The following is a 24,862-nucleotide window of genomic DNA, read 5'->3' as shown; positions in this document are numbered from 1 at the left end:
CTGGCTCTGCTGGGATGTGATGGTCCACAATTTCAAGGGCACAAGGACAATAAAAGCATACAAAATAATAAACATTTAACTATTTACAAAGGGAAGATACAAATACCAACAAAAGCTCCTCCCTCAGCTGCAAGCCAGTCGGGGCCTCAGTGTCCACTTGCTCACAAATAGTCTGTTAGGCTGGGCCAAGCAAGGTCAGAGTATTTGCTCTACAAGGCTCACAGTCTACCAGCAACCAGATACAGGTCTGTGGCAATTATAATGATTACTTCCATGAGAGTTCCATAAGATTCCTCAGGGCTGGTTACAAAACTAAGTCATATAGATATTAAGAAAATGTCCACCCCATCAGGGAAGTACAGGAGAACCTCAGAAGCAGGAAAGAGTGAGTAGAGCGTCCTGGGAGCAGGCAGCCATCCAAAGAGGGGAAGGTGAGATGCAGAGGCTAGCACTCAGGGTGCAGATTTGGGGATGGAGACTGGGAGCCAGTGACAAAGCATGAAAGAGGTTTAACTAGAGATCAGCACTGGATCTCCTGAGCTTATAGGAAACTGGACGTGGGTAGGGATAGAGAATCATAGCTGGACACTGCTGGACACTGGCATTAAATCTGGATCAGAGCCCACACTTTGGAAGATGAGGTGGGTAACAAAAATTAAGGTTTCTGAACCTACAGTCCATACCAGGAACAGATTCTACAGCCTCAACCAAAGGAGGGTGGGACATGAACATGTTTGGTAATTAGGTGCCATTGTGGAAACCATGCCACACAGCCACCTTTGAGGGAGAGCATGGACAGTGAGTGGCCAGCACAGAGGTAATGTCTAAGAAGCCTTACTTCCTTCAAACCTGCCACCCTGTACTTGGTGAATATGACTTCAGAATGGGAAAGAGCCCACTCTATCAGAGGTTACAACCTCCTCATCTATCATGTCTTAAGCCCTTTCTAAATTAAATGGTATAGACACAACTGACTAGTCAAGTAACATACAGCCTGCTAGAGGGCAGACACTCCTGCAGCCTCTCATCTGTACTTCAATTTGGGAGTCAGCAAATTTCCATCAGGACTCCTCTGTCTATTTAGAAAGCAGGTATTTTGTTTTTGTGTGTTTGTTGTTGTTACTTGTTTTTTGATCACTGACATAAGCTGGAGCAATCTGAAAAGACTGTTGGTTAGCTGACCCTGGGCAGGTAGTCCTGAGCAAGCCAGTAAGCAGCTGTCCTCCATGGCTTCCACTTCAGTTCCTGTCTTGAGCTTCTGCCCTAACTTCCCTCAGTGATGGAATGTGAACTGAGAGTTCTAACATGAATAAATCCTTTCCTCTCGAGTTGGCTGTGCTGTTTATTACAGCAACAGAAACTCTAACTAGGGCAGAAGGTATCAGAACAGCTCCCCAGAACTGCGGACTCTAGTCATCTGATCTAAGAAGTTGGAGGGCTCTGCCAAGTTCCATGGTATAAACTCTCACCCTTCCTGCAGCCTAGGCCTAAATCCTAACATGAAGTGTGCATAGAGCTAGGAGGAGCCGGTGCGTCCAATTGTCGTAAGCTGAAGGCCTGCATTTCCAGGAGCCCCGGACAGCTCAAGTAGGCCATGTGGTGACATCTTAAGAGGCAGGACAGAAGGTCACTGAACCCTAAGGAGAGGTCTCTGGTGGATGACCAACTTGCCTCTCAACCAAATTTTCTGTCTGGTTCAGAGGTGCAGTCACTGAATTTCAGACAAACTCAATTTGCCTCATTTCTAGTTTGTCTCAAGTAAAACAGATGGGAAGTACCTAAGGGAAGGGCTATGCCTCAGATGGGGTCAGGTATTTAATGGCCCAGGCCATTCCCAAGTCTGCTGCCTGGGACAGGGAAGGCAAGATGCAGGGAGACGGCAAGAGAAAACCCACAGCATCTGGCACAAGAGGCAACTTTCTAACTGAGAGGATACCAGACCCATAGGGATTCCCCTCACCCTGCCCTCTATGTCCTCTGGGGATGCTAGGACAACAGGACCCACCTCAGAAGCAGAGAGGCAAGGGAGAGGTTCCAGTGAGCTCAGCAGTGAGTGACTATCCAAGCCTGGGGACCTGGTATATCCTGAACAATGCCCCAAACCTGCCCCCTTAGCAACCCTGGCTCACTGCTACCTGTCATTCAGAGTAAAAACCTGAGCAGCCACAGGCAGCCAAGAACTGCCCTGTATACCACTCCACTAACATCAGAAACAGGGAGGAAAAGCAACCTCTGCCCCAGTTCTCAGGAAAAACCACCCTGGATTAAGTGTGTACCTCCTCCTTCCTCGATGCACTAACTCAAAAAATGACTTGTCATCCTGAGAACCACCACAATCTGAGGTTCTGGTCTCCGCTGAGCTGCATGTATTCTTAGACCTCAGAGGAGGGACCCCAATACCACACCATCAGCTCTTTAGAAAGCACAGAATCTTCAGTCAAAATATTCTTGGCTTGCTAAGAACCATATGCTAAGGCAGACAAGCCCCTATCCTGATGCCCAAAGGGCAGCTGTGGCCGTGGGGCAGGGGGATCCTCAGAGAACAGAAAGAGAAGGGGCTGCCTCACTTCTGAGCTTAGACAGTACCTTGTTGAGTTCCCTTAGTTTGCTCTTGGCGACAGCTGCATCCTCTTGCTCCGTGGCTAGCAGCTTTTCTTTCTCTTCTAGCTGGCGTTTCAGAATTGCTACAGGGTCACCCTTCTGCGTGGCCTAAAAATGTTGACAAAGCCAGGTTAAAGGGGAACAGAAAGAGACATAGTGCCCCCCACTCTGGCAATGAAACAAGAGCACAGTGGGTAGGTAACTAAGTACCATCTGACCCTAGACACAGCCATGAGGAACAGATGGTCCAGCCTTCAGAAACTCCGAGACCTTGTGCACATGGATGCTGGCTGTAGTTTTCATAACCATAGGATTTCCGGTCTTAAAGCCAGTATATGTAGCCTGGAGGCCACTGGCTGCAGTATGGGAGCTATAACAGGAAGTCTGTATTTTAAGGACATGGTCTGAGATAAGCGGTGACTATAGTTACCTTGACTTCCAACACTCATACCCAGTGCTTACTTGCTGAGGAGCTCCTGCATCAGCGAGAACATACAGAGTATGTCATCCCCCAGTCACAGCCAAGAAAGAACTAGCCCCAACACCTCTAGTCACTGAACTGACCAGCAGAGTTACTACCCAACTAGTTAGAGACAAACCCATGCATACGTCACTCCCTAGAACAGAGGCACTAGAGTAGGAATCAGTCTTTGAGATTGCCATGGTAGCACAAGGGACATGTCACAGGGCTTTGCCACACACTGTGTCTGGATTTCTTTCCTTATACTCTGCCCCAAACCAGCTGGGCCAGATCCCTGTTCTGCCTTTCAGGCAGACAAGCGGTAGTAGATCACTGACAGCTGATGCTGCATCCTGAGCATAGGCAGCAATGGCAGGATTCTCTAGAACGCGGAAGCCCTTCCAACCCTTCCAGGGACATTCCTTTTACAGTTTAACAAGCAAGGTATGCCTTGGTAGACATCTCCTGGCAGGGGCAGGACTGAGCAAGACGCTGATCTCTGGGGAAAAGGCGTGAGTCATGCCAGCCCTGCAGTGGCCTACCTTATGCCAGGTGTCCTGAGTAACTCCAGTCTTCTCAGAGAGGATCTCAATAAGCCGCTGGGCCTCACCCTCATTGAACACCATGCTTCCAACTGTGGAGACCAGCGTCTTGTAGGGCAGGAAGAGAGGGCTGTCACAATCTTGGGTTCCTGAAGAGGGAAGAAGGAGGAGCTTACATTCCACCCCAAAACAAGAGATGTACAACAATATCCATCAATAGGTGGCCCTGGTCGGAGCCAAGGAGAACTGTCCCACAGCTTTAGAACAGCACGCTGGTACAGTGGGCTTCTTTCTAAATGATGGCTCTACACCCCCATAGAGTCCCAGCAAGACTAGGAGAAACATCCTCCTTATTTTATATTGGTATTAAGAACCATATTCAGGGTTTGGTGCATGCTAGGCAGACGCTTTGTCACTGGGCTACAACTAGCTTTCATCCTTTCTTCCTTCTTTAAATTATCGAGACTGCAGCTGTGGGCGGATGCGGGGATGAGAGGTAGCTTTGTTGATAGAGCTGCTAGCATACACAAAGCCCTGGTTCGATCCTTGGCACTGCACAAACTGGGAGCTCCAGAAAGGAAGGCAGGGAGATCAAGATCACACTGCACTCCACAGTGAATTTGAGGCCAGCCTCAGTTACATTTGACCTTGTCTTAAACAAACAACAAAAAGGATGTGCAAAACTACACACAATACATTTTCCTCAGAGGTTTTTTTTTCCCTTTCTTCTTTTTCTAGTAAACATTTTGGTTAATCTCACCTTCCGTGGCTCAGCATCTCCATGGGCACTGACTGCCCGTGACTAACAAGGGTATTTTTCACTCAGTTCAGTGATCAGAACCACACATGCAAAACCTTGGAAAAGGCTGGCGGGTGCCAGGAGTCTGCTCCCCGCACTCAGGAACAAGCACTCTATCTCTAGTCTCCCTGAATGGAGCTTAACTAGTGACTGGCTTTAGGAGAGGAATGGCTGAGCCAGGTCTCCCAGAACGAGCCCGTTCACCCCCATCACAACTATCACTGCCAAAACCCAACAAAATCCTCCTAAACATCCCCATCCCCAGTCCTCTTGTTGATACTCATGCTGCCTACAGGCAAGAAACGAGTGAACGGAGATAGCTCCCCTAAAATGACTAGGGAATTCCTTCTGCTGATATCTAAATTTGCCCCACAGTTGAAACAGAAGGCCAAATGCACAACAACAGACAGACAAGAGAGGCCTGCAACAGCAAATTCGGCTAAGCACACCTTCCAAGGACAAGGAATGGGAGGGTTCCTCCAGCAACCTTGAATTCTCTGACTTGTCACAATATTCCTACTTCTAGTCACAATATTTTCATCACAAGTGAAAGCACTTAGCACGATACCGTAATAAGGGGAAGGTGGGATGTGGGCGAGCTGGTTGCTATGAGCACCTTATTTTATAACTTCTTACCTTGGGAAAGCTCAGTAGATTTAAAAATAACCACATAGCACTAAAGGCCTAAGAGTTTGTATTGCCAAGAAAGTGGAAGAGTGTGTGTGGGGGGGGGACCTTCTTAATTTCATTGAAATATGTATGCACACACAACTAATGGTGGACTTACATACTAGATGTAATCCTGAATGCTACAGAGCCAAAATAAAACAAAACACTCTATGAGCTCACTCTCACACTCTCAGGAGGAACCCCCACTGACACAGCTTTTGTTGTATGCTTTCCCATGCAGCCCCAACCTTGGGTAGATATTCACTGCCCAAGGTTTAAAAACCACAGGTGAGGAGGCATGATGGCCTCTTAAGACTCTGTGGAGCGGAAGGTTATAGAGACAGTCCTCTCCCGATTCAGAACAGTGCAGACACAGTGCTCCCTGAGAATTCGTAACCTGTTGCGACTCTGCAACCTGTGATGTGCTTTGAGCAGAAAGTATACACGGGGTTTCAAAACTCAATGTGACATATTGGATGTGAATTGGTAAGTTGGTTGAAGTATGTTGTTAATACTCATCCCAACTGTTTCTTCTTGGCTTATTCTAAAATGGCTAGCCGGGACTATTAAGCTACAGATGTGGTTGACACCATATTCCTCTTGGACTGGCTGTTCTATGCCCTTCCAGTCCCGTGATCTTAGAAGGCCCTATCCTCTAGAAGGCCCTGAGAGGTTGAAATCTCAATTCTCCACCAGGAGACACTCTTCTAGTGGGCATATTGGTGTATGCCTGTAATTCCAGAACTTAGGAAGTAGAGAATAAGAGTGTTTAAGGCTAGCTTGCGCTACATGAGACCCTGTCTCAAAGGAGGGGTGGGGATCCAAATAAAGACACAGGGCCCTTCAGGCCCTGTCCCTTGAGCCTCACCCTTTACCATGGGAGTGAAACATTGGCTATCACTGCTGGAGGAGGCCTTGCTACTGAACATCAACATAGGTACAGGCAACAGCTATGGGAGGCTTCAAGATGCTTCCAGCACTGTTCAAAAGCTCCCTCCTACATTAGAGGGTTTCTGAGGCTATTCTTTCAAAGAGGCACTCTAGACTTCTTACATTCTCCTTCAGGGTCTAGCCTCTTAAGTAGTCTTCACCCCTCAACATGGAAACTTCTCTATGCCATAGACAGAGACCACTACAGAAAACCTCGACCAATCAAAATGCAGAGCTATGGAGCCCAGTCCCAACAGACACATCTACAAAGCACTTAAAGCTCAGAGAACATGGTGGAAGAAGGGGCAGAAATAGTATAAAAGCCAGAAGAGTTTGCTGCGAGGTTTTGTCTACTAGCAATGTCAGAGGCTGCTAGAATATCCAAAGTAGATAGCTACACCACATGACTGCCCAAATGTAAGCTGAACAAGGACTACATCAATAGCCTTGCCAAACCAGATGTGGCGAGAAGCCCGCAAGACCTCAACCCTACACAAAGAATAGATAGAAAATTGAGGAAAGCTGGGAGTAGACAATGTGACCTTTCCCGGGGAAAAAGGACATCAATTGGCTGTCTAGCACTAAATGGTCATCATCCCTGAAAACATATACACACAAGTAATAGTATACAGACTGAGTAGGTTACATTTAGAAATATATATGTATCTACAAGTACATATATGCATGAAGTTACAACTAATGAAAAAAGGGTCATGAATTTGAAGGAGAGTGGGGAGGGGTATATGGGAGAGTTTGGAGGAAAGGGAAAAAATGTTGTAAATATATATATATATTTTATAAAATTGCAAAGATTTAAAAAGAAAAAAGAAAAAGAAAGCATTTAAAATACAATAAAAACCAAAATAAAATAATCTTGAAGACATTTTTCTGACAAATTTTTTTAAAAAGTAGCATTCTAATGAATCCTTATTAAACTTCCTCTAGGGTAACTATGAATTTTTGTTAAACATTTCAATTAAAAGTAAACAGTTGTAACAATTCCAACAACCCAAAGTAATGTAAAGTAGAACTGAGCTTTCTCTGCCTACCCCTTCTCCAGCACAGAAACCTCCACAGCCTTCCCCACATACATACTCTCCTTTATACTACTTTTAGAGAGTAAGAACTTCACAAAATATTTTTCATTGAATCTTTGAGGTCTATTTAAAAAGGGAAAAAAAGGCAGTATCTCCACTGGCTCTGAATCAGAGGCAGTAAAACTGACAGAAAAACTGGGTCCCTGGATGAGTCACCTCCACACAGCTTGCCCACAAGGAGCCCCACAATCCACTCACAGCACCCCACTCGTGCCTCTAGCAAATGTTTGAGGATTCTCCTAACCCTTGGTATTGTGAAATCTTAAGGTATTAGAATAAACTTGCCAAAGACTCCATAACTAATCCATTAACCATAGTCTTTAAAAAGAGCAAGGGTTAGGGAATCCCAGAAAAGGTCAGCTCCCTGTGCTGCTGCGCTGGCAGCCTGGGTCTGGTTTGCTTTAGGAAGTATGCTCTGGAATGAGGCAGACAGAAGGCAAAGAGCAGCTACGAGAGGGACCAACCAGATCCTATCTTTGGGGGGACACAGCAACACTCATCGTGGGCCAGGCCTTTCAGGAATGCAGAGCTATACAAACCCAGGACAGGGCTGTCCTGCATGGAGGAGCCTGAGGTACAGGGCTCCACTTTCACACGGGAGACAGTACAGAACCCCTACAGCTGCAGACTAACAGCTTAGGCTGGCAACACTGACAGCTAACCCCATAAAAAAATAAAACCATCAGAGGGGCTAAACAAATATATGTGGGCCAGGGCCAGCCTACAGGTCTCTGGCCTTGGATATATATATATGGTTTCCAATGGCCTAGGCTAAAATATCAACTTCCGACTCAGCCTCTCTGACAACTTTATGTCCTTGGACAACTGGCTTACTTACCTCCCGTCTTTGTTTCCTTGTCTGTAAAGTCAGTAATAACTGTTCCTCCCTCACAGCCTGGCTGCAAAAATTAACTTACAATGTGCTTGGAATGAGGCATAGGGGAAAAGCACTGAAAACTAACCCCCAGGGCCAACTTTGGAAGCCCAACCATTCAGACCCCTCCTTGGACATTGAAACACCTGCCCCTTCCGAGCTCAATAGTGAAGAAGTCAGGCAAGGGTGAGGCTCTGAGGACGCCTCTCTGAGGTCAAGGCTGACATAGAGACTCAAAAAGGGCAGACTGTTCTTACTCATGCCGCTAAGCCGCAAGGCTTGAGGAAGATTATGTCTCCACTGCCAAGAAGCCTGAAGAGCATCAGTCAGTGTGCCTAACACCTCAGACTTCAAAACTATGATGTGGTTTGCTACAGAAATACTTTATATCACCTAGAAAATGAAACTTGTAAAGAGGCACTTAGGAGTCTCTTCTCTGTCAACTGTGGGGTCCTTTAGAGAAATTTGTTCTTTGCCTACATAACCACCAGCTCCCCAATGAACAGCTCAGCATTAGGAGGAAGATGTTAACATAAGGGGACTCCAGGGACTCAGCAGCCCACTGTTCCAGCAGCAGCTTGCCCCAGTATCCAGCTATAGGACAAGCCTGTCCTGCCCATGCCCCACTTTCTCAACCAGCAGGGAGGGCATCAGCCCACTCTAGGACTTGCCCTGTGAGTGCCTGTGGACAGCTAGACGTTAAAGGGAGCTGAGTATTACTGTAGGTTCCTAAAATCTCTGCCCGGGATGAGTGGAGCCAGCTAACTTCCAAACACAGTGGATGTACTCACTGTCCCTTACTACTGCCGAATACTAAGCTTGAAGGGGTAAGAAGAAAGGAAGACCACCGCTTTGCAACACAGTAGGCACAGGGAGGTCATCCAACAGACCAACATGCTGGGGTCTAGAGAGGCAGCCTGGCAGCAATGCAAGCAAAGGCTACAGAGCAGATGCCTGCAGAAAGGGGAGCAGCCCAGAAAGGCACAAGTCTGCAGGATCCAGGACTTTGGATTCCCAGAGGAGTAGAGGGAGATAAGCCTGAAACAGGTGCAAGATTTCATGGGCCCCAGAGATCTGGATTTTATCCTGCAGGCAAAGTGCAGTGACTAAAAAGGGAGCATTGTTTGGGATGCCAAAAGGGACAAGGCTGAGGGCAGGCAATTCAGGTAAGAGCCCAAGTCAGAGAGCTCACTCAAGTCCAAGAGTATTCAGGAGACTAAGTGTGAGAAGCCCAAGTGATAACCCAGGGACCCCTCACAGTGGGGCCCAACGGGAGCATGGCCCAGGGACTAATGAGGATCCGATGGCAAGAACATTCATTTTCTTAGGGACTGTCCAAACCCATCCTGAAGGCCTTCCCCTCAAACACAAAGACCAGACCTGAACCCTCACAGGGCATGGCATGGATGGTGCAGGTCTGTGGCACGGCAGCATCCCAAGAAGGAAGCTACGTCCCAAATGTAAGCAGAGTCCATGCCCAGTCTACCCCAACCACCTCAGGCAAAGTGAGCTGTGCTACAGAGCAGTCAAGCCCTGACCAGTTCCACGATGTCATCTACACTAACCACCAAAGGTCCAGGGACCAAAGGCAAACTCCGTCCTGCTCATCTCAGGGAGGCATCCCTTCTCCTATCAGGAGGCAAGTTATCCTCAGGGCCTAGCCAAGCTGGCAGGTAGCACTTTCTCTAATAACAAGGAGAACATACCAACATCACTGCAGCCTCCCCTCAACTGTACACCTATAAACTGTGGCCAGGAGTCTATGGGAAAGGTCAAGGCTCTCAAAGAAATAAAATACAACTTGATTGCTCCCACCACCGCTTAGTGCTCTTCCAGCCACAGCCAAGACAGGCCGCGGGCAGCATGTTAAATGGAGACTCCACTCCCAGACCAAGCAGCTCAGCCCTGGACATCTCTTCCCAGAGCATACAGGCCAAAGATGAACAGCTACATTTGACCCCTAGATGGCCACAAACACTCGTATCTGGAGTTTCCAGTGCCCTGGCTCCAAGCACAGAAGCTGTGGAGAGCAGCTTATTAAGGGTTTCCCTTTGGCTGGAGGAAAGAATAATCTACTACTAAGCTGGAAAGATGTGTGCATTAAATGGCTTCCGACAGACTGAATGATTATTTTCTTCTTTGCACGTCTTTCTCTCCAGATTTCCACACCAACAGTTTTATACCTGGAGAACAAATCCAGTATCACAATAGTTTTAAAGACAACCATGGGAAGGCCTTGTACAAGCCCCTGCTTTCAGCGGCAGGCACGTTTCCTTAGTGCCTACAGAGGAAGACCACGGCTTTATCGTGAATGTGAGCACAGAGGCCTGGACAGTACCTGAAGTCTCAGCACTGCCACATCCAACAGTCACCACATGGAGATGTCCAGAAGAATGCCATCTAGATGCTTCTCACTTAACTTGCTTCCCTGGGGGATCGCTTTACATTCTTTTTGGAGAGAGAGGAAGAGAAGAACAGAGGAATAGAGGAGAGGGGAGAGGGGGAGAAAATGAGGGCCTGGATTTTGAAGAACTCACATAGAAAGTGAATGGCTCCGCCGGGCAGTAGTGGTGCACACCTTTAATCCCAGTACTTGGGAGGCTGAGGCAGGCGGATCTCAATGAGTTTGAGGTCAGCCTGGTCTACAAAGTGAGTTCCAGGACAGCCAGGACTGTTACACAGAGAAACCCTGTCTCAAAAAAACAAAAAACAAAAAACAAAAAAAAAGAAAGAAAATGAATGGCTCAAATGCCCCCAAGGGTTTTGTTTGGAGACTCAAACCCTGACAAAGAAATAAAGTTCACCAAGGCTCGTTCTGAGTACACACCTGGCGTCTCCAGCCCGTAAACAGGGTGGGGGGTTAACTGTAAGGATGGGAAGGGGCTCCAGGAGCGCTACTATGGAGACCCTGTACTGCCATCTGCTGGCCACATGACTTCTACCAAGTCTGAGCTGTGGCCAAGTAAACAGGTAGAGCTGGGCAGTGAGGGGTGTAGATGCAGGGAAAGCACCAGCAAGCACCTCTACAAACCCTGGCTACACAGGATGATTGCCATACTGTGTAACAGCACCAGGACATGGCAGGACAAGGACAAGGCAGGACGGGCACTGAAGCATGTGTGAACAGGTAGATTGGTAGAGAAAACGAAGGGCACAATCATGGTTCATTAGTTTCAAGAAAGCTCTGACCCGCTCCGTGGACACCCTGAATAGGGTTCCCTGAAGGTCAGATAATCCTTCTTCATCGCTTCTGTCTCATGCCCAGTGAAGCTACAGACTTTTCTTACATTGTGTTCCTGCCTGGTCTGCAGGTGGAGAGGAGACCCCGCAGGGCTGCGCATACAAAGAGCTCAGACACCGCCACCAGCAACCACAGGACACTGCTAGCTTCAGGGTACAGAAGCACCTTTGACATTCATCTTACCTCAGCTTACGAGCACTTACCAGGCAACAGGTACCAGGGGCTGGGTGGGCACTGGCATCTTGTGGGAGGCCTGAGAACTGGCTGACGCCTCCCTCCACCCTAACTCTCCCGAAGGACTAACAGGCCTCCCTTTCCACCATCCAGAGACGCTCCAGGAACACACAGACAGGAGTTCCATAGCGGAGTTTTGTTTCTTTTCCAGTTTTAAAAAAATATATACAAAAAGAAAAACTAGAAAAAAGAGGGTGAATGAAAGATACAAAAAATTACCCACAATCCTATCTCCCAGGTGGTGTCCTTTCTCATGTAAGCCATGAGAGACTCATAAAAGCCTATTTCTGTTTTCTCTATTATGGAGGCTTGTGAGATTCTCCTGGTCACAACATCATGATCACCTAGCCCCAGAATAATACCAACCTGCCAGCTGGGGAAGGAGATGAGGGAGAGGGGAGAAGGGAGGGGTCCTTCAAAAAGCCAATCCATGGAGTATGACAAAAGTGCCAGAGCCCCTGGGTGCACCCCTGTCCCACTGAGCAAAAAGGCCACGTGCCCTGCGGTAGACTCCTCACTTGGACCCTGGTCTCAGCCCCTCCTACCAGCAACAGGAAACAGGCTCACTCTAGTTAACAGCTGCTCATTCTAGAACTCACGCTACCTACAGGGTCATGGAGCATAGTATACTTCCCACATCCCGGACCCACATGGGATCCAGGCAAACTCACTTCCAGTGCAGAGCTCTTGACAGCACACCACCATGAGGCCATTCCAAGTAATCAGTGCGGCCCTCGGCTCAGGGTGGGAGGCAGGCGGGCATAATTAAGAAGGCAAAGACTAAATCCAAGGATAAAAACAGATTTTAAAAACCACCACCACTACCACCACACACACGTTTCCCATGCATCCTAAAGTATGCTGGACACAGGTGCTGGACTACGCACTGGGCCAGCGGTGGTACTCCAAACAGTGGCACTTTAGTTCATAGTTTTTACTTCTCTAGGATTCTACCACTTCCCAGTCCCTAAACATTCAGAAAAGAATCCCTGCTTTTTACTTCATAGACCAGTGTTGTCTCCTCTTTTCATGCAAAGGCTTCTAACACCCTTTTGTAACACAAACCCTTCTCACTCCAACAGAAGAACCACACAGGGGTTAATCTGACACAACCAAGCAGGCCTCTGTAAACCACCAACCATTTTTGCAGAGTGAGGGAGCACTCTTCCTAAATGAAAACCGTACCCACCTTCTGACTTGCAATTACAGACCTAGGAATTTACTTTAAGAGACACTCATGGCAATATATGTACATCACTGCAGCATCAATTTCAGCATCCAAAAAAGCCTGCACACTATTTAAGTATCATTTAAATAAATCACGATACATTCACATTACGGAATGTTATACAGCTGAATGCAGCAACTCTGCAAGCATGATATGGAAAGATGTCACCAATACACTGTTAAGCAAACAGCAATTTCTAACTGGTTATATACCATAACTTGCATGTGACAGCAGTGTCTCCAGGGTCCCCAGAACTGAATGGTGACAGAGACAGAATGGGGCAACTTTAAATTTTCACCCTATCCATACTTCTCTACTATTTAAAATGCTTGCTAGAAACATGCTTTTTTAGGTAATGAAATGTACATTTTCAAAAGCTATCGGGATCAGGTGTTCATTGTCAAACACTGCCACAGACAAGTGGTTAATACCTATGGCATGGCCCTGATCAGACCCTGAAAGTCACATCAAAGCACAAGCTCTGAAAGAGCTCCAGCTGGCCTGCAGAAATGTGTCCAGGCTTGCTTCCACGCCTGCCTTGTCACCTCTATGGTACCTGTACCAACCAGGGACAGAGTGAGACTGGTCATGCAACCCCAGCCCAGTGAGAATGCACCGTGTTGCCATTCCCAGTACCTCTCTATGTGAGGAACAATGGATGGACCGCTAGAACCAAGTAGGCACATGATGCCAATATTTGGCTGCAAAGCCATGTCTTCTTCATTGTGGATACCTACCTGCAAGGTGATCCGGGAGGCCACCTCCCCATAAATGGCTGCTACTTACAGCAGGGGTGTCCAACAAAACTTTCTGATGGTGACATTTTATCTCTGAGCTGTTCTAAGAGGCAGTCACTAGCAACATGTGACTACTTACAGAACATTAAGGACAGAAAGTATGATCAAAGAACTGAGTCTTATCTTGGGCTAATTTAAATGACTAGGGTAACCAATAGCTCTTAGTGGACAGCACACCTCTCAATCCTCAAGATCTGCAGTCAGCTGTTAAAATCTCATGGTACAAGGGTCCTCCTCATTCTCCTCATCCCCTGCCCAAGTCTAAGTCTCCTAAATTTGTGGGAAGACTTCCCTTCCCTTCCCTTCCCAGCCTGTTCTATATCATTGATGGGACCCACCCCTCAAGCATTTCCTGGATCCTCATAGTGTTATCTCAGGTCACTTCATCTGCCCAGCCCTACCCTGCCAGATACCTAGCACCCGCCTGCAGTTCAGCCATAATTCTTTTGTATTGGGCACATGTAGTCCCCAGAGTGAAGGTAGTTTTGGACAGATAAACACTTAGTTGTGGCTAGGTTGCAAGGTGGCTAAAAGTAGGCCAGCGGGGGCCAACCACAGACCAACCAGAGTTAGAACACAGGTCTAGCTGTGTGAAAACATTCGGGTCTGCTTCTCCTTCATGCCTGCTCACCTGACAACACTGTACCAGCTGCAATGTTCAATATTAAATCAGGCGAATTCTAGTACACTTCACGTACCAGACTAAAAAGACGATTCCATGACCCTCTGGTAAGTATCCATACCATTAGATTTCATGCCCCAAACTTGCGGTTACTACAGTTTATACTTCAGTTCAGTGATGAAAATCATGTGTAAAGTCCAAGAAACTGTCAGACAAGGTGAATCTGAGTTTCCACTGAAGTTACCTTCTGAAGCAAGATGGCCAGTGATCCCAAGCACTTCACTGATACCTGGCTTTGTACTGTTCTTTTGTTGTTTGTACTGGCATCTCACACATAAGACCCAAAATCAGAATCCTCCACTATCTAAAGTGAGAGTCCTACTTTGCCTCCACCACCCCACCCCTGTTTCCCTGGAGTTTTCTCTGTCCAGCAGCTGTGACAGTGTTGCTAGGTAAGTGGACAAGAAAGAGAAGCAAGTCTGAATGTATTCATAAAGATTATATATCCATTCACATGTTGTACTTGGAAATATCAGCACAATGAGGAAAATGGCTTACGTCTTACTGAGCCCACCCTGGGGCCTCTGCCTCATGCTGACCCCCACCCACAGGGGCAGTGAAACACTGCAGGTTCTACGTAGCTATTTGTCTTACTCTCCCCATCACTGCTTAGCCATGGCTCGGGTTGGGTCACCCTCCCGTGCTACCATCAATCAGGAGAATCTTGGCCACAGGAATAAGAAATATCTTTAGAGCCCATGAACCAGAAAGAATGGGAAATATATTTTGCTGGAGAATAAGCAGACTGTGACAGAATCCATTAGGCAAAGCCAAATGGGTGGTCTAGCCAAGGGCAGCCAGGCCCCAAGGAACCAGAGAGAGTATATATAAATGCAAACACCAAGCTGTCCTCAACCCACAGCCATCAGGGGCCATACCGACTGGGTCATCATTCTCAGATAATCCTAGCACAGAGCAGAGCCAAGTATACAGCGGAACTATAAAAACAGTAACTCACAAACACGTTCTTGCCTGTTTGGGTCTGACAATGCCACACAAGGTCTGGCCACTGCAGTAAAAGACACAATGAGAAGACATGATTCTTTTATCTACATCAGCTTTCACAAAACTAGCCATGGAGTGGAATGGACAACCTCCACATAAGGCATGCTCACCCTGTCCACATCACTGCAAGCATGAGGTATTCAAAGTCCCCTACATCCTGAGTGTAACAGGAAGCTGAGGGGAGTCTTGACATCGCAGAGACGAGGTTGGGCTCACATACCTAAAGGTACTAAGTAGGAACAGAGTTATGAACAACAAAATAAAGAACTCTCACAGACCTTCACATGCCCCCAAGGACATAAGAGTTTTCTGAGCTCACCGGGGAGCCTCACCAATACAACTCTCCTGATTATTTAGGAAAAAGAGGTGGCTAACTCCAGGCATGATGGTTCATACCTACATCCCAGGATTTGGGAGGCTGAGACAAGAAGGCCATCATTTTGAGGCTAGCCTGTGCTACAGTGAGAGATCCTGGGGGCAGAGGGTTAAACACATAGACCTGTCACTTGGGCAATACCTGGAATCTTAGGACCAACTGCACAGCCAAGTGCTAGCCAGGAACACCCTTCACATGCTTATGAGTGCTTCCCATCACCTGTCCTGAACTTTTACAGCTCTTCCCCATGGCTGGAGTTCCAGCCTGTCTGTGAGACCCTATTCCCTCAGTGACAGCCCTGGGCTTCTCTGAAGCACCTTGGCTCTGCGGCTCTGTTAGTGAGTCTGCTCTACTTTTCAACAGAGTCCCTGATGGGAATCAACCCACTGCAGAGGCCTGACACGCTATCCACATCCAGAGAGCTTGCCAAGCACAAGGAAAGGAACTTCAACTCCCCACTTCACCCCTGCCCCATCCTGCAGGATTCTTTCTTGATTGTTTCAGCATTTGGTAGTTAGCACTATTGCTTTATTCTTTTGGGGATGAAGAATACAGAATTTAAGATAATACATCAAGACCCAATTTTATGCCCCTAATTTCAAAAGGCCATCAAACAAGAAGAGTTTTACTGGGAAATTATCTACTGCAACATCTCATTAGGATTCATGTCCCATGTGGCCTTGCACCAAGGTGAATGAATGATATCGAAGGCCTTCCACACAGGTGTTTCCAACTTCAGGGGGCGCTGTCACAGCCACAAGAGCCAATGCCTTCTTCAGGATTGCTTCCAACTTTTGAAGAATAAAATATCAGCACACTGCATAAAAAAAAAAGTCAAAGAACAACTGGACTCTCGCTGGGGGACAGCCGGCACTCTTGCCTCCACAGGCATCCCATCCAGATCCAACCAACCTCGGATCAAAAACATTAAAAAACAAAACAAAAAGAGAACAAAAAATGTGTCTCTACTGAACATATGCAGTTCTTTTCTTTGTAATTATTCCTTAAACAATACAACATAACAACTATTTACATAGCATCTGCTTTGTAGTAGGCATCTTCAGTAGTCTATAGGTGATGTAAAGTATGTGGGGCAGGATACAAACATAGCTCATATGTATAAAACTTGTCTAACACACATAAGGGCCCTGGGTTTGATCCCCAACACTATAGGGGGTGGATAATAGAATTTTTCTAAAAAAGGGATATGAAGTATATGGGATTTAGGGAGTTACTTATATGAAAACATGATGCCATTTATGAGACTTCAACATTTGTAGATTTTGAAATATACAGGGCGGGGGAGGGGGGGAACGCCTTGGAATCAATCCCCTGAAATATGAAGAAAGACTAATTTTTAAAGTTGTTTTCATTTGTATTATCTCATATTTAATGTCTTTGTCTTCTTTCGTTATGGCCTTTCAAGAATCTGGTAGCCTACTTTTCCCATGCCATCTCCGTGCCATTCTCTTTGGAGTCCCTAACATCCATCACCGTTGAAGCTGGTAGCTGTGCTGTGCCCGCGTAAGCAGATGCAGGGCCCCCAGGCAGTCTGGGGGCATCAGGTTCACTAAGCACTTGTGTGCCACAGTTCAGTTTCCTCAGGAGTGACCTGGGAGAACAACTGCCTCAAAAACCCTGTTTGCTAAAGTGCTTTTCACAAGGCACACAAATTCAACCATCTTTTAAACCCTGGCTAAATCTGTATAGTTACTGTAACCCACTAAAAACACCAAGGCAAATCAGTGTTCTATATTATTATTTTCTCTATATATAATATGGGATCTACATTAATGTTCTATAATGCTTCATTAGATAACTAGGAAGAAGGAGTGGAACAATATGAAGAAAACTATTTCCTAAAAATACTAAATGAATAAAGCTAACATTAGGTGAGTCATCAACACAAAGCAAACTGGTAAGTCACAGTAGACCTTTGAGAATATCTGCCAAGACTATCCTATCTAGACTGTTCCTCACACCGCTTCATGCAGCCCCTCAGAGGGGATTCAGTCCCAATCACATGACTTGCCCTAAAGAATGAGATGCAGCTTGAAGGTGCCTACTCAAAATGTCTTATGCCTCTGCTACACCCTGAGAGGGCCTCTGCCCTAGAGAGACACAGGCATTTCAGCCCAGGCCCCCAAATGAACTCATGCATGTGGAGTAGCCCTGAGCTTATTCAGTTAAGACACAGCATGAAGTAGAGCCTCCCAGCAGACAGGACCTACACCAGCCAACCTTAGCCAACCACAGACAGGGGAGCAGAGATAAAGGACTGCTGTTACAAGGCGGTAGAACTTGGGGTGCTTGTTACACAGCCTTACTATAGCAGCAGCTGACTGACCCGGAAGGCACCCAGTTATGTAGCTACATCCTCCAAACTCAAACATCCCTCCTGTAGAGGACTGGGGATCATAAAATTCAGGAAGCTCAGAAAGTCCCAAGACTCACAGGTCCCCCTCAAGGTTACAGGACCATCACAATTACTGGGGAGACAAGAGTCTTTAGTGGAGCTGCCTCCGAGTCGAGCAGGGATAGAGGCTCCAGGAGCGCAGCTTTCCTAAACCCTCAGGGAGGCTGCGGTGGGCTTTTTGGTGGTGATACAGCTGCCTTTGACTTATCCACGCTTCTGTAGGTAAACCCGCACCCCTGCTCCTATATAAAAGCCCACAAGCTCAACGGTTCATGGAGCTGGACTCGTGTGGCGTTGTGTCCCTGATCTGTCATTAGTACCCAATCTGGGGAGAACAGGAAAAGTGAATCAACAGAGCACTGAGGACACCGGCCAGTCACAGAGGAGCGGCTTTCCCTCAAGCTCACAGGACAGTCAGGGCACTCACCAGGCTCGCCTTTTCTCTTTGAACCAGACTTCTTCTTTGCAGGCGCCTCTTGCTTTGGTGCCTCCTGGCTCTGGACCATTCCTGCATTTTTACCCTGGGCAGGAGCCGATTCTGACTTTTTACCCTGATTGGCAGCTGTGTCTACCTTTTTGCCATGATTGGGGGACTCGTCTACCTTTTTGCCCTGATTGGGGGCCCCCTCTGCCTTTTTTCCTTGGTTTGAGACACCTTCTGTCTTTGTGCCCTGATTAGCAACTGCATCAATCTTTCTACTCTGGTTGGGAGCCCCTTCCCCCTTCTTGCCTTGGTTGGGATTTCCATCCCCCTTTTTGCCCTGATTCTGGGTGCCCTCCCCTTTCTTGCCCTGACTTTGGGCCCCTTCTGCCTTTTTGCCCTGGTTTTGAGGCCCTTCCCCCTTCTTGGTCTGATTCTGGGCCCCTTCCCCCGTCTTACCCTGGTTCTGGGCCCCCTCCATCTTCTTGCCCTGGTTTGGGGTTCCCTCTGCCTTTCTACCCTGGTTTTGTATAACCTCAACTTTTGTGCTCTGGTTGGGAGATCCTTCTCCTTTCTTACTCTGGTTCTGAGCTCCCTCTCCTTTCTTACCCTGGTTCTGGACCCCCTCTCCTTTCTTGCCCTGGTTCTGGGCCCCCTCCCCTTTCTTACCCTGGTTCTGGGCCCCCTCCCCTTTCTTACCCTGGTTCTGGGCCCCCTCTCCTTTCTTGCCCTGGCTCTGGGCCCCCTCTCCTTTCTTGCCCTGGTTCTGGGCCCCCTCTCCTTTCTTACCCTGGTTCTGGGCCCCCTCTGCCTTTTTTCCTTGGTTAGGAGAGCCTTCTAATTTTTTGGCCTGGTTTTGAGTCTCTTCTCCCTTCTTGCCTTGGTTTGGGGTTCCCTCTGTCTTCTTGCCTTGGTTCTGAGCTCCTTCCATTTTTTTACCCTGGTTTTGAGTTGCTTCCCCCTTCTTGCCTTGGTTCTGGGGTCCTTCCCCCTTCTTGGCCTGGTTCTGGCCTCCCTCACCTTTCTTAGACTGATTTTGGTTTGTTTCCCCCCTTTTCCCCTGATTTTGGGCCCCTTCTCCCCCTTTCTTGGCCTGGTTCTGGGCCCCTTCTCCTTTCTTGGCCTGGTTCTGGGCCCCTTCTCCCTTCTTGGCCTGGTTCTGGGCCCCTTCTCCTTTCTTGGCCTGGTTCTGGGCCCCTTCTCCCTTCTTGGCCTGGTTCTGAGCCCCTTCTCCCTTCTTAGCTTGGTTCTGAGCCCCATCCCCCTTCTTGGCCTGGTTCTGGGCTCCTTCCCCCTTCTTAGCTTGGTTCTGGGCCCCATCCCCCTTCTTGGCCTGGTTCTGGGCTCCCTCCCCCTTCTTAGCTTGGTTCTGAGCCCCATCCCCCTTCTTGGCTTGGTTCTGGGCTCCATCCCCCTTCTTAGATTGGTTCTGAGCCCCATCCCCCTTCTTGGCCTGGTTCTGGGCCCCATCCCCCTTCTTAGATTGGTTCTGGGCCCCATCCCCCTTCTTGGTTTGGTTCTGTGCTCCCTCCCCCTTCTTGCCCTGACTGCTGGTGGCAGGAACACTGGCCTTAGAGCCCACTGGGGGTACAGCCACCATAGGCACCTCCTTGGGTGTTGCTTCCAAGATGGCAGACTTTGAAGCAAGAACTTGGATGGAATTCACAATAGAACTGACTGCTGGCTCAACCTTCGCCACTTTTTTCTCCTTCTTCTTTTTGTCCTTAGGGGAAGAAGCCAGCTTTTCTTGAGGCATAGCTGGTACTGTGGCTACAGGGGTATGGACCATAGATGAATGGACTGAAGTTGGAGCCACAGCCATAGCAGGTACACGCGTTGGTTCCTTGAGGATGATGGTCACATTGGGATCCAGGTCATGGTCAGGTATCTTCCCATTAGGTTTTTCTTCCTTTTTCTTGGTCTTTCCTTTCTTCTCCACAGTCTTCTCCTTCTTTTTCTTCTCGCCTTTCTGGTGGTGAGTTTTTGCCATCTCCTTGCGCTGGTTGGCAAGTGCTTCTTCATATGACGTCTCCTTCATGGAGAAGGTTGACACCAGGAAGATACCGATGGCAGAAACAACCATAAATCCACCAAAGACCACAACCCCCAAGGTCTGAGTGTCGTAGATATCCATCTTGGCTGGCTTGCTTTCCACCTGCCAACACATACAAGTAAATTACTTTCTGGAGAAACTGAGGAACTAGACAATTTCTACCCCCATCACAAACTTAAGGTTTCTTACATTTCTTCAGACTAAATTAAGAGTTGAAGCAAATCCATGTTCCTATTCCCTCTTCAAAAACGGATAATTTTTACCTATATTCTGGACAGTTCTTCTAGTACCCAGAGATACAAGCAGGCAGATGGCAGAGTACAGGGGACAGCTGGAGTTTGTAATGTCCAGTTTATGTGGGAATCCCCTCTGTATGCTGTGATTACCACTAATGAATAAAGAAACTGCTTTGGATCTATAGCAGGGCATAACTTAGGTAGGCAGGGAAAACTAAACTGAATACTGGGAGAAAGAAGAGCCGAGTCAGAGAGAAGCCATGGAGTCTCTGCCAGAGACAGATGTACTGAAACTTTGCTGGTAGGTCACGCCCTCGTGGTGATGCACAGATTAATGGAGATAGGTTAAATTAAGATGTAAGAGTTAGCCAATAAGAAGATGTAGAGCTAATTGGCCAAGCAGTGATTTAAATAATACAGTTTCTGTGTGATTATTTTGGGGCTAAGCGGCTGGGAACTAACTAGTGGGATCCTTACTACACCCAGTAGCCTCTAAAGTCCATGACCATGGCCCAAGTGTAAGGTGCCCCTTTAATCCTCCCCACTACAGGATTCAAACCACTCATGGGCACAAGTGCTGTTTAGAAGTAATACAACAGGGAATAGTGGCAATGTGGTAAAGATGCCAAAGCTAAGCATGGCTGCATGTGCCAAATACATAGGATGTGATTTTTAGTAATATGAGAACTTTTCATTTTTCATGTTGGGCCGAAATTTTTATTTTTTGTATTTTTCTTCAATGTAAAATTGGCTGGTTTTAGTTAAACAAACAAACCAATGAAAAGCCCAGTCAACCCCAACACATCTGCAGGCTTTCCCGGAAGGCCCCTGGCATACCATACTCTGCTTTGTTGCCAGTGCCCTAAGCAAAGCCCCTAGGGTCACAGACAAACACCTTAGTACTGCAATCCTGAAAAGTAATCAATCAAGAACTTGGTTCAGGACAACACCCTTTCTGTAGCAATACCCAGTCAGTCACAGAACCTACAATTTCCATATTGGGAAACAGAAAGCAAGTCTTGGGAAGCCCATGGGATTCTAGGATTGGAATTTCACATCAGCAGACTTCACAGGAGAAGGGAGCAGTGTCACTAGGTGTCAGACAACATACCCCAAATCGAGAGGCTGAAGCATACCATTCTTGTTGCTTACAGACCAAAGTCCAAAGGATCAGAGGCAACTGGGCTCACCCCTTCCTGGCTGATAGCCCAGGCTCAGTTCCACTTCACTAAGTTTTTAGTCAATGCTATCATCAGTTCCCAATCCCCTGAGCTAGAGAGGAGAGGTAGTCTACTCCTTCTGAGGAGGATCAGCAAAGAACAAACAAGCAGAACTCCAGTGTGGATGAGAAAAACTAGGAGGGAGGGAGGATAAGAAGGAAAGGTGGGGAAGGTGAGGACACTGTGTCCAGGCTCTCTAGACACCAGCTGCTTGGGCAGGGAGATTTATGTGCCTCTTCAACAGAGACATTAGGGCATTTTAAAGAAGCGACATTGTTTAAACACCTCAGCATCACATTTTAGGACACTCGGTTTCTTCATAGCACAAACCCTTTCTCTGCCTCATTCTGATGAGGCCCTTGAGGAAGTACTAACTGGACTGCTCACAACAACTGTCACTTGGGGCTATGTAGGACCAAGGTCCAACACTCCATTCCTGCCATTGCTTCTGGGAAAAAAAAAAGAAAAAAAAAGGCTAAGGCCAACCCAACCCACACAAGCCTTCGAAGCCTGGACAAGGCAGCATTCATATTACAAATGGATTCTGATTTCTAGCTATGGACCACTAGTGACATTTGGTCCAAAGCCAAGGCCAAGTGCTCTCACAAGTGGTAGTCAAGAAAGGCTGTTAAATTAAGTCTTTCCAGGAACACACTCCTAAGCTAGGTGTAGAAATAAAATCCTCGCACCTGCCCACTCCTGGCTCCATTCTGTGTTCAGGAGGGCAGGGACAAAGTGTGTGATATGGCTGATCACCCCTTCCTGGGGTAGGGATCTCCAACCGAAACTCCTACAGGGCCTCACAGACTCTACCAACAGAGACATGCTCAGATACAAATTACAGTGCAATCAGATGTCTAGTCAGATGACAGAAGTTCTTCAGAGCAAGACCTACATTAAGCCTGGCTCAGCCTGGCCACAGTTCTATAAACACCAAGTGGTCTCCAGACAACTATGCACTCAAGGGATGGCCTCTTGTAGAGTTGCAGTTGGCACTGGTCACCAGCCCCTGACACAGTGAAGGGCCATCAACAAAGCAGGGCCTGTTCACTGTGCAGCTTCTGTGCAGCTTCGTGCCTTCCAACTGCTCAGCTTAGACAGAAAAGCCAAGGTTGGAAAATCAACCTTTAATCTGACTCCACATAAGCAAACAAGACTCACAAAATACATTCTCTGTGTGGAGTTCAGAATCAAGGCACGTAAACTTGGGTAAATATTTTTCACATACACAAAGTATGTTTATAACAGCATAAATGTGTCTTCCCAACTTTTGCAGAACCAGCTGCTTTAAAAAGAAATTACATCGCTACCATTAATTCCTGAGGTAGAATTTTTTCAAATGAAAGCTTTCACAAGAAAATGAAAAGCCCAGTCTTTAGCCATACACTGAAACATTTAAAGCTAAGGCAGTATCTCTGCAAGCCGCAAAGAAATGGAAATAAGAAAACAGAAAAATCACCTCTGCTTTCAAAGTGACCTTACCTCATGATGAACTACAATTGTAAGCTGAAATCTCCCCTCCCCCGCAAAGAGAATTTAGGTGGGGTCACAAATACATCTTGGAGACTCTCGATTCATAGACTAATAAAAGCAGAAGGGTCTCTCGCCTATGCTTTCAGGAGCCTCTATGCTTGCAGCTTGCTCACTGTTCTAATACTGCAGAGTGCATCTCTTCAAAGGCTTTCCTCTGGGCTGTGCCTACATGGGCTAAGGTCTGGGCCAGATGTGTGTCCACCCATACTCTATACTATCTCACCACAGGAATCTCTACTTTGTCATTTCCAGAAACTTCTGTGAAATTGGTATTTTTCTACACCTATTATTGCTAAAGTACTCAGTGAAAGACTAGCTTGCTGCGGGAGCTCATTCCGCTCCTTCAGCCAATAGCCGCTGAGATACCAGCCCATTGGGGCGTGGTCTCTTTCTCTCTCTTTAAAAAAAAGCAGCGGCTGTCCTCCATTCTCTCTCTGGCTTCCGACTCCGCTTCCGGCTCCTAGACTCCTTTCCTGTTTGCGCAGAGGGCTGTTGTCTGGAACGGTAATCTGTAAGTTTTCCCCCTTTGAATAAATAACCATTCTATTAATCATAATTCCAAACTGGTGTGGAATTGTGACTTACGCCTTCATCTGGTGCCCAAATGGTGTGGGAGAATTGTCTGTATTCTGTCAATCATGTATTTTAATAAAACGCTGATTGGCCAGGCAGGAAGTATAGGCGGGTCAACCAGACAGGAAGTAGAGGCAGGGCAATGAGAATAGGAGAAGGCTCTAGAGAGGAGGAAGCACCCTCCGTCATTCCTGTGCAGACCACCGAAGAGACAGCATGTAACCTGCCCAGCTGAAAAAGGTACTGAGCCGTGTGGCTAACATAGATAAGGATAATGGGGTAATATATGTTATAAGAGCTAATAAGTAGCCAGAGCTAAGGGCCAATCAGTTTATAATCTTATGGAGTCTTGTGAGTGATTTTCTTTGGGGTATGCCAGCTGTGGAGTACCGGGTGGGACAGATACCCCAACAAGCCAGCCCTCATGTTACACTAGCTAATGAAAGCTAATGAGGGAAGAAAATCAAGGCCAATGACCAGTCCCAGGTTTGGCGAAATGGAATTCACTATCATCTTTAAGTCCCAGGAGAATGGTGCTTCTTCTGCTCTTAGGATTTGGGGACCAACAGGAAATGGGAGCTCTCAACTCTTCAAATATGGACCATATCTACTAACTCAACTGGCATGATAAAGCCAGTTCAGACCAATTCAGGACTTGAGATCTAGGTCAGTTTTAAGAAATGTCCTACAACAAGAACCTGAAGTCTGTCTTATCTCTCCCAGCTGCTCTACAGTGGACACCTGGTGTTCAGAGATGCTGTCTTGTAGAGGATGGACAAAGATAACAAGCCTACAGACCTAGTCCTGAGCCAAGGAATATAGATTTGACAAAAAGATACCAAACAGCAAGAAAATCAAAGGCAACAATACCTGTA

At 47.1% G+C, this 24,862-nt stretch overlaps 1 protein-coding gene across 3 annotated transcripts in view; it reads right to left on the bottom strand.

The window, feature by feature from the left end:
* Rrbp1 (ribosome binding protein 1) overlaps positions 1-24,862 on the bottom strand; it is a 66,101-nt gene that overhangs the window by 21,347 nt on the left and 19,892 nt on the right. For all 3 annotated transcript variants that reach the window (XM_087911161.1, XM_087911164.1, XM_087911162.1), the window contains exons 2-4: positions 18,379-20,527; positions 3,604-3,752; positions 2,587-2,709 (exon numbers count right to left, since the gene is read on the bottom strand). In XM_087911161.1, the coding sequence (XP_087767287.1) occupies positions 2,587-2,709; positions 3,604-3,752; positions 18,379-20,506 (2,400 nt within the window). In that variant the 5' untranslated portion in view covers positions 20,507-20,527. The remainder of the gene's footprint in view (positions 1-2,586; positions 2,710-3,603; positions 3,753-18,378; positions 20,528-24,862) is intronic.

Source organism: Myodes glareolus, chromosome 10 (assembly GCF_982192425.1).
Source record: "Myodes glareolus chromosome 10, mMyoGla1.1, whole genome shotgun sequence".
NCBI classification, from domain to species: domain Eukaryota; kingdom Metazoa; phylum Chordata; class Mammalia; order Rodentia; family Cricetidae; genus Myodes; species Myodes glareolus.
This window is presented reverse-complemented; position numbering and strand designations above follow the sequence as displayed.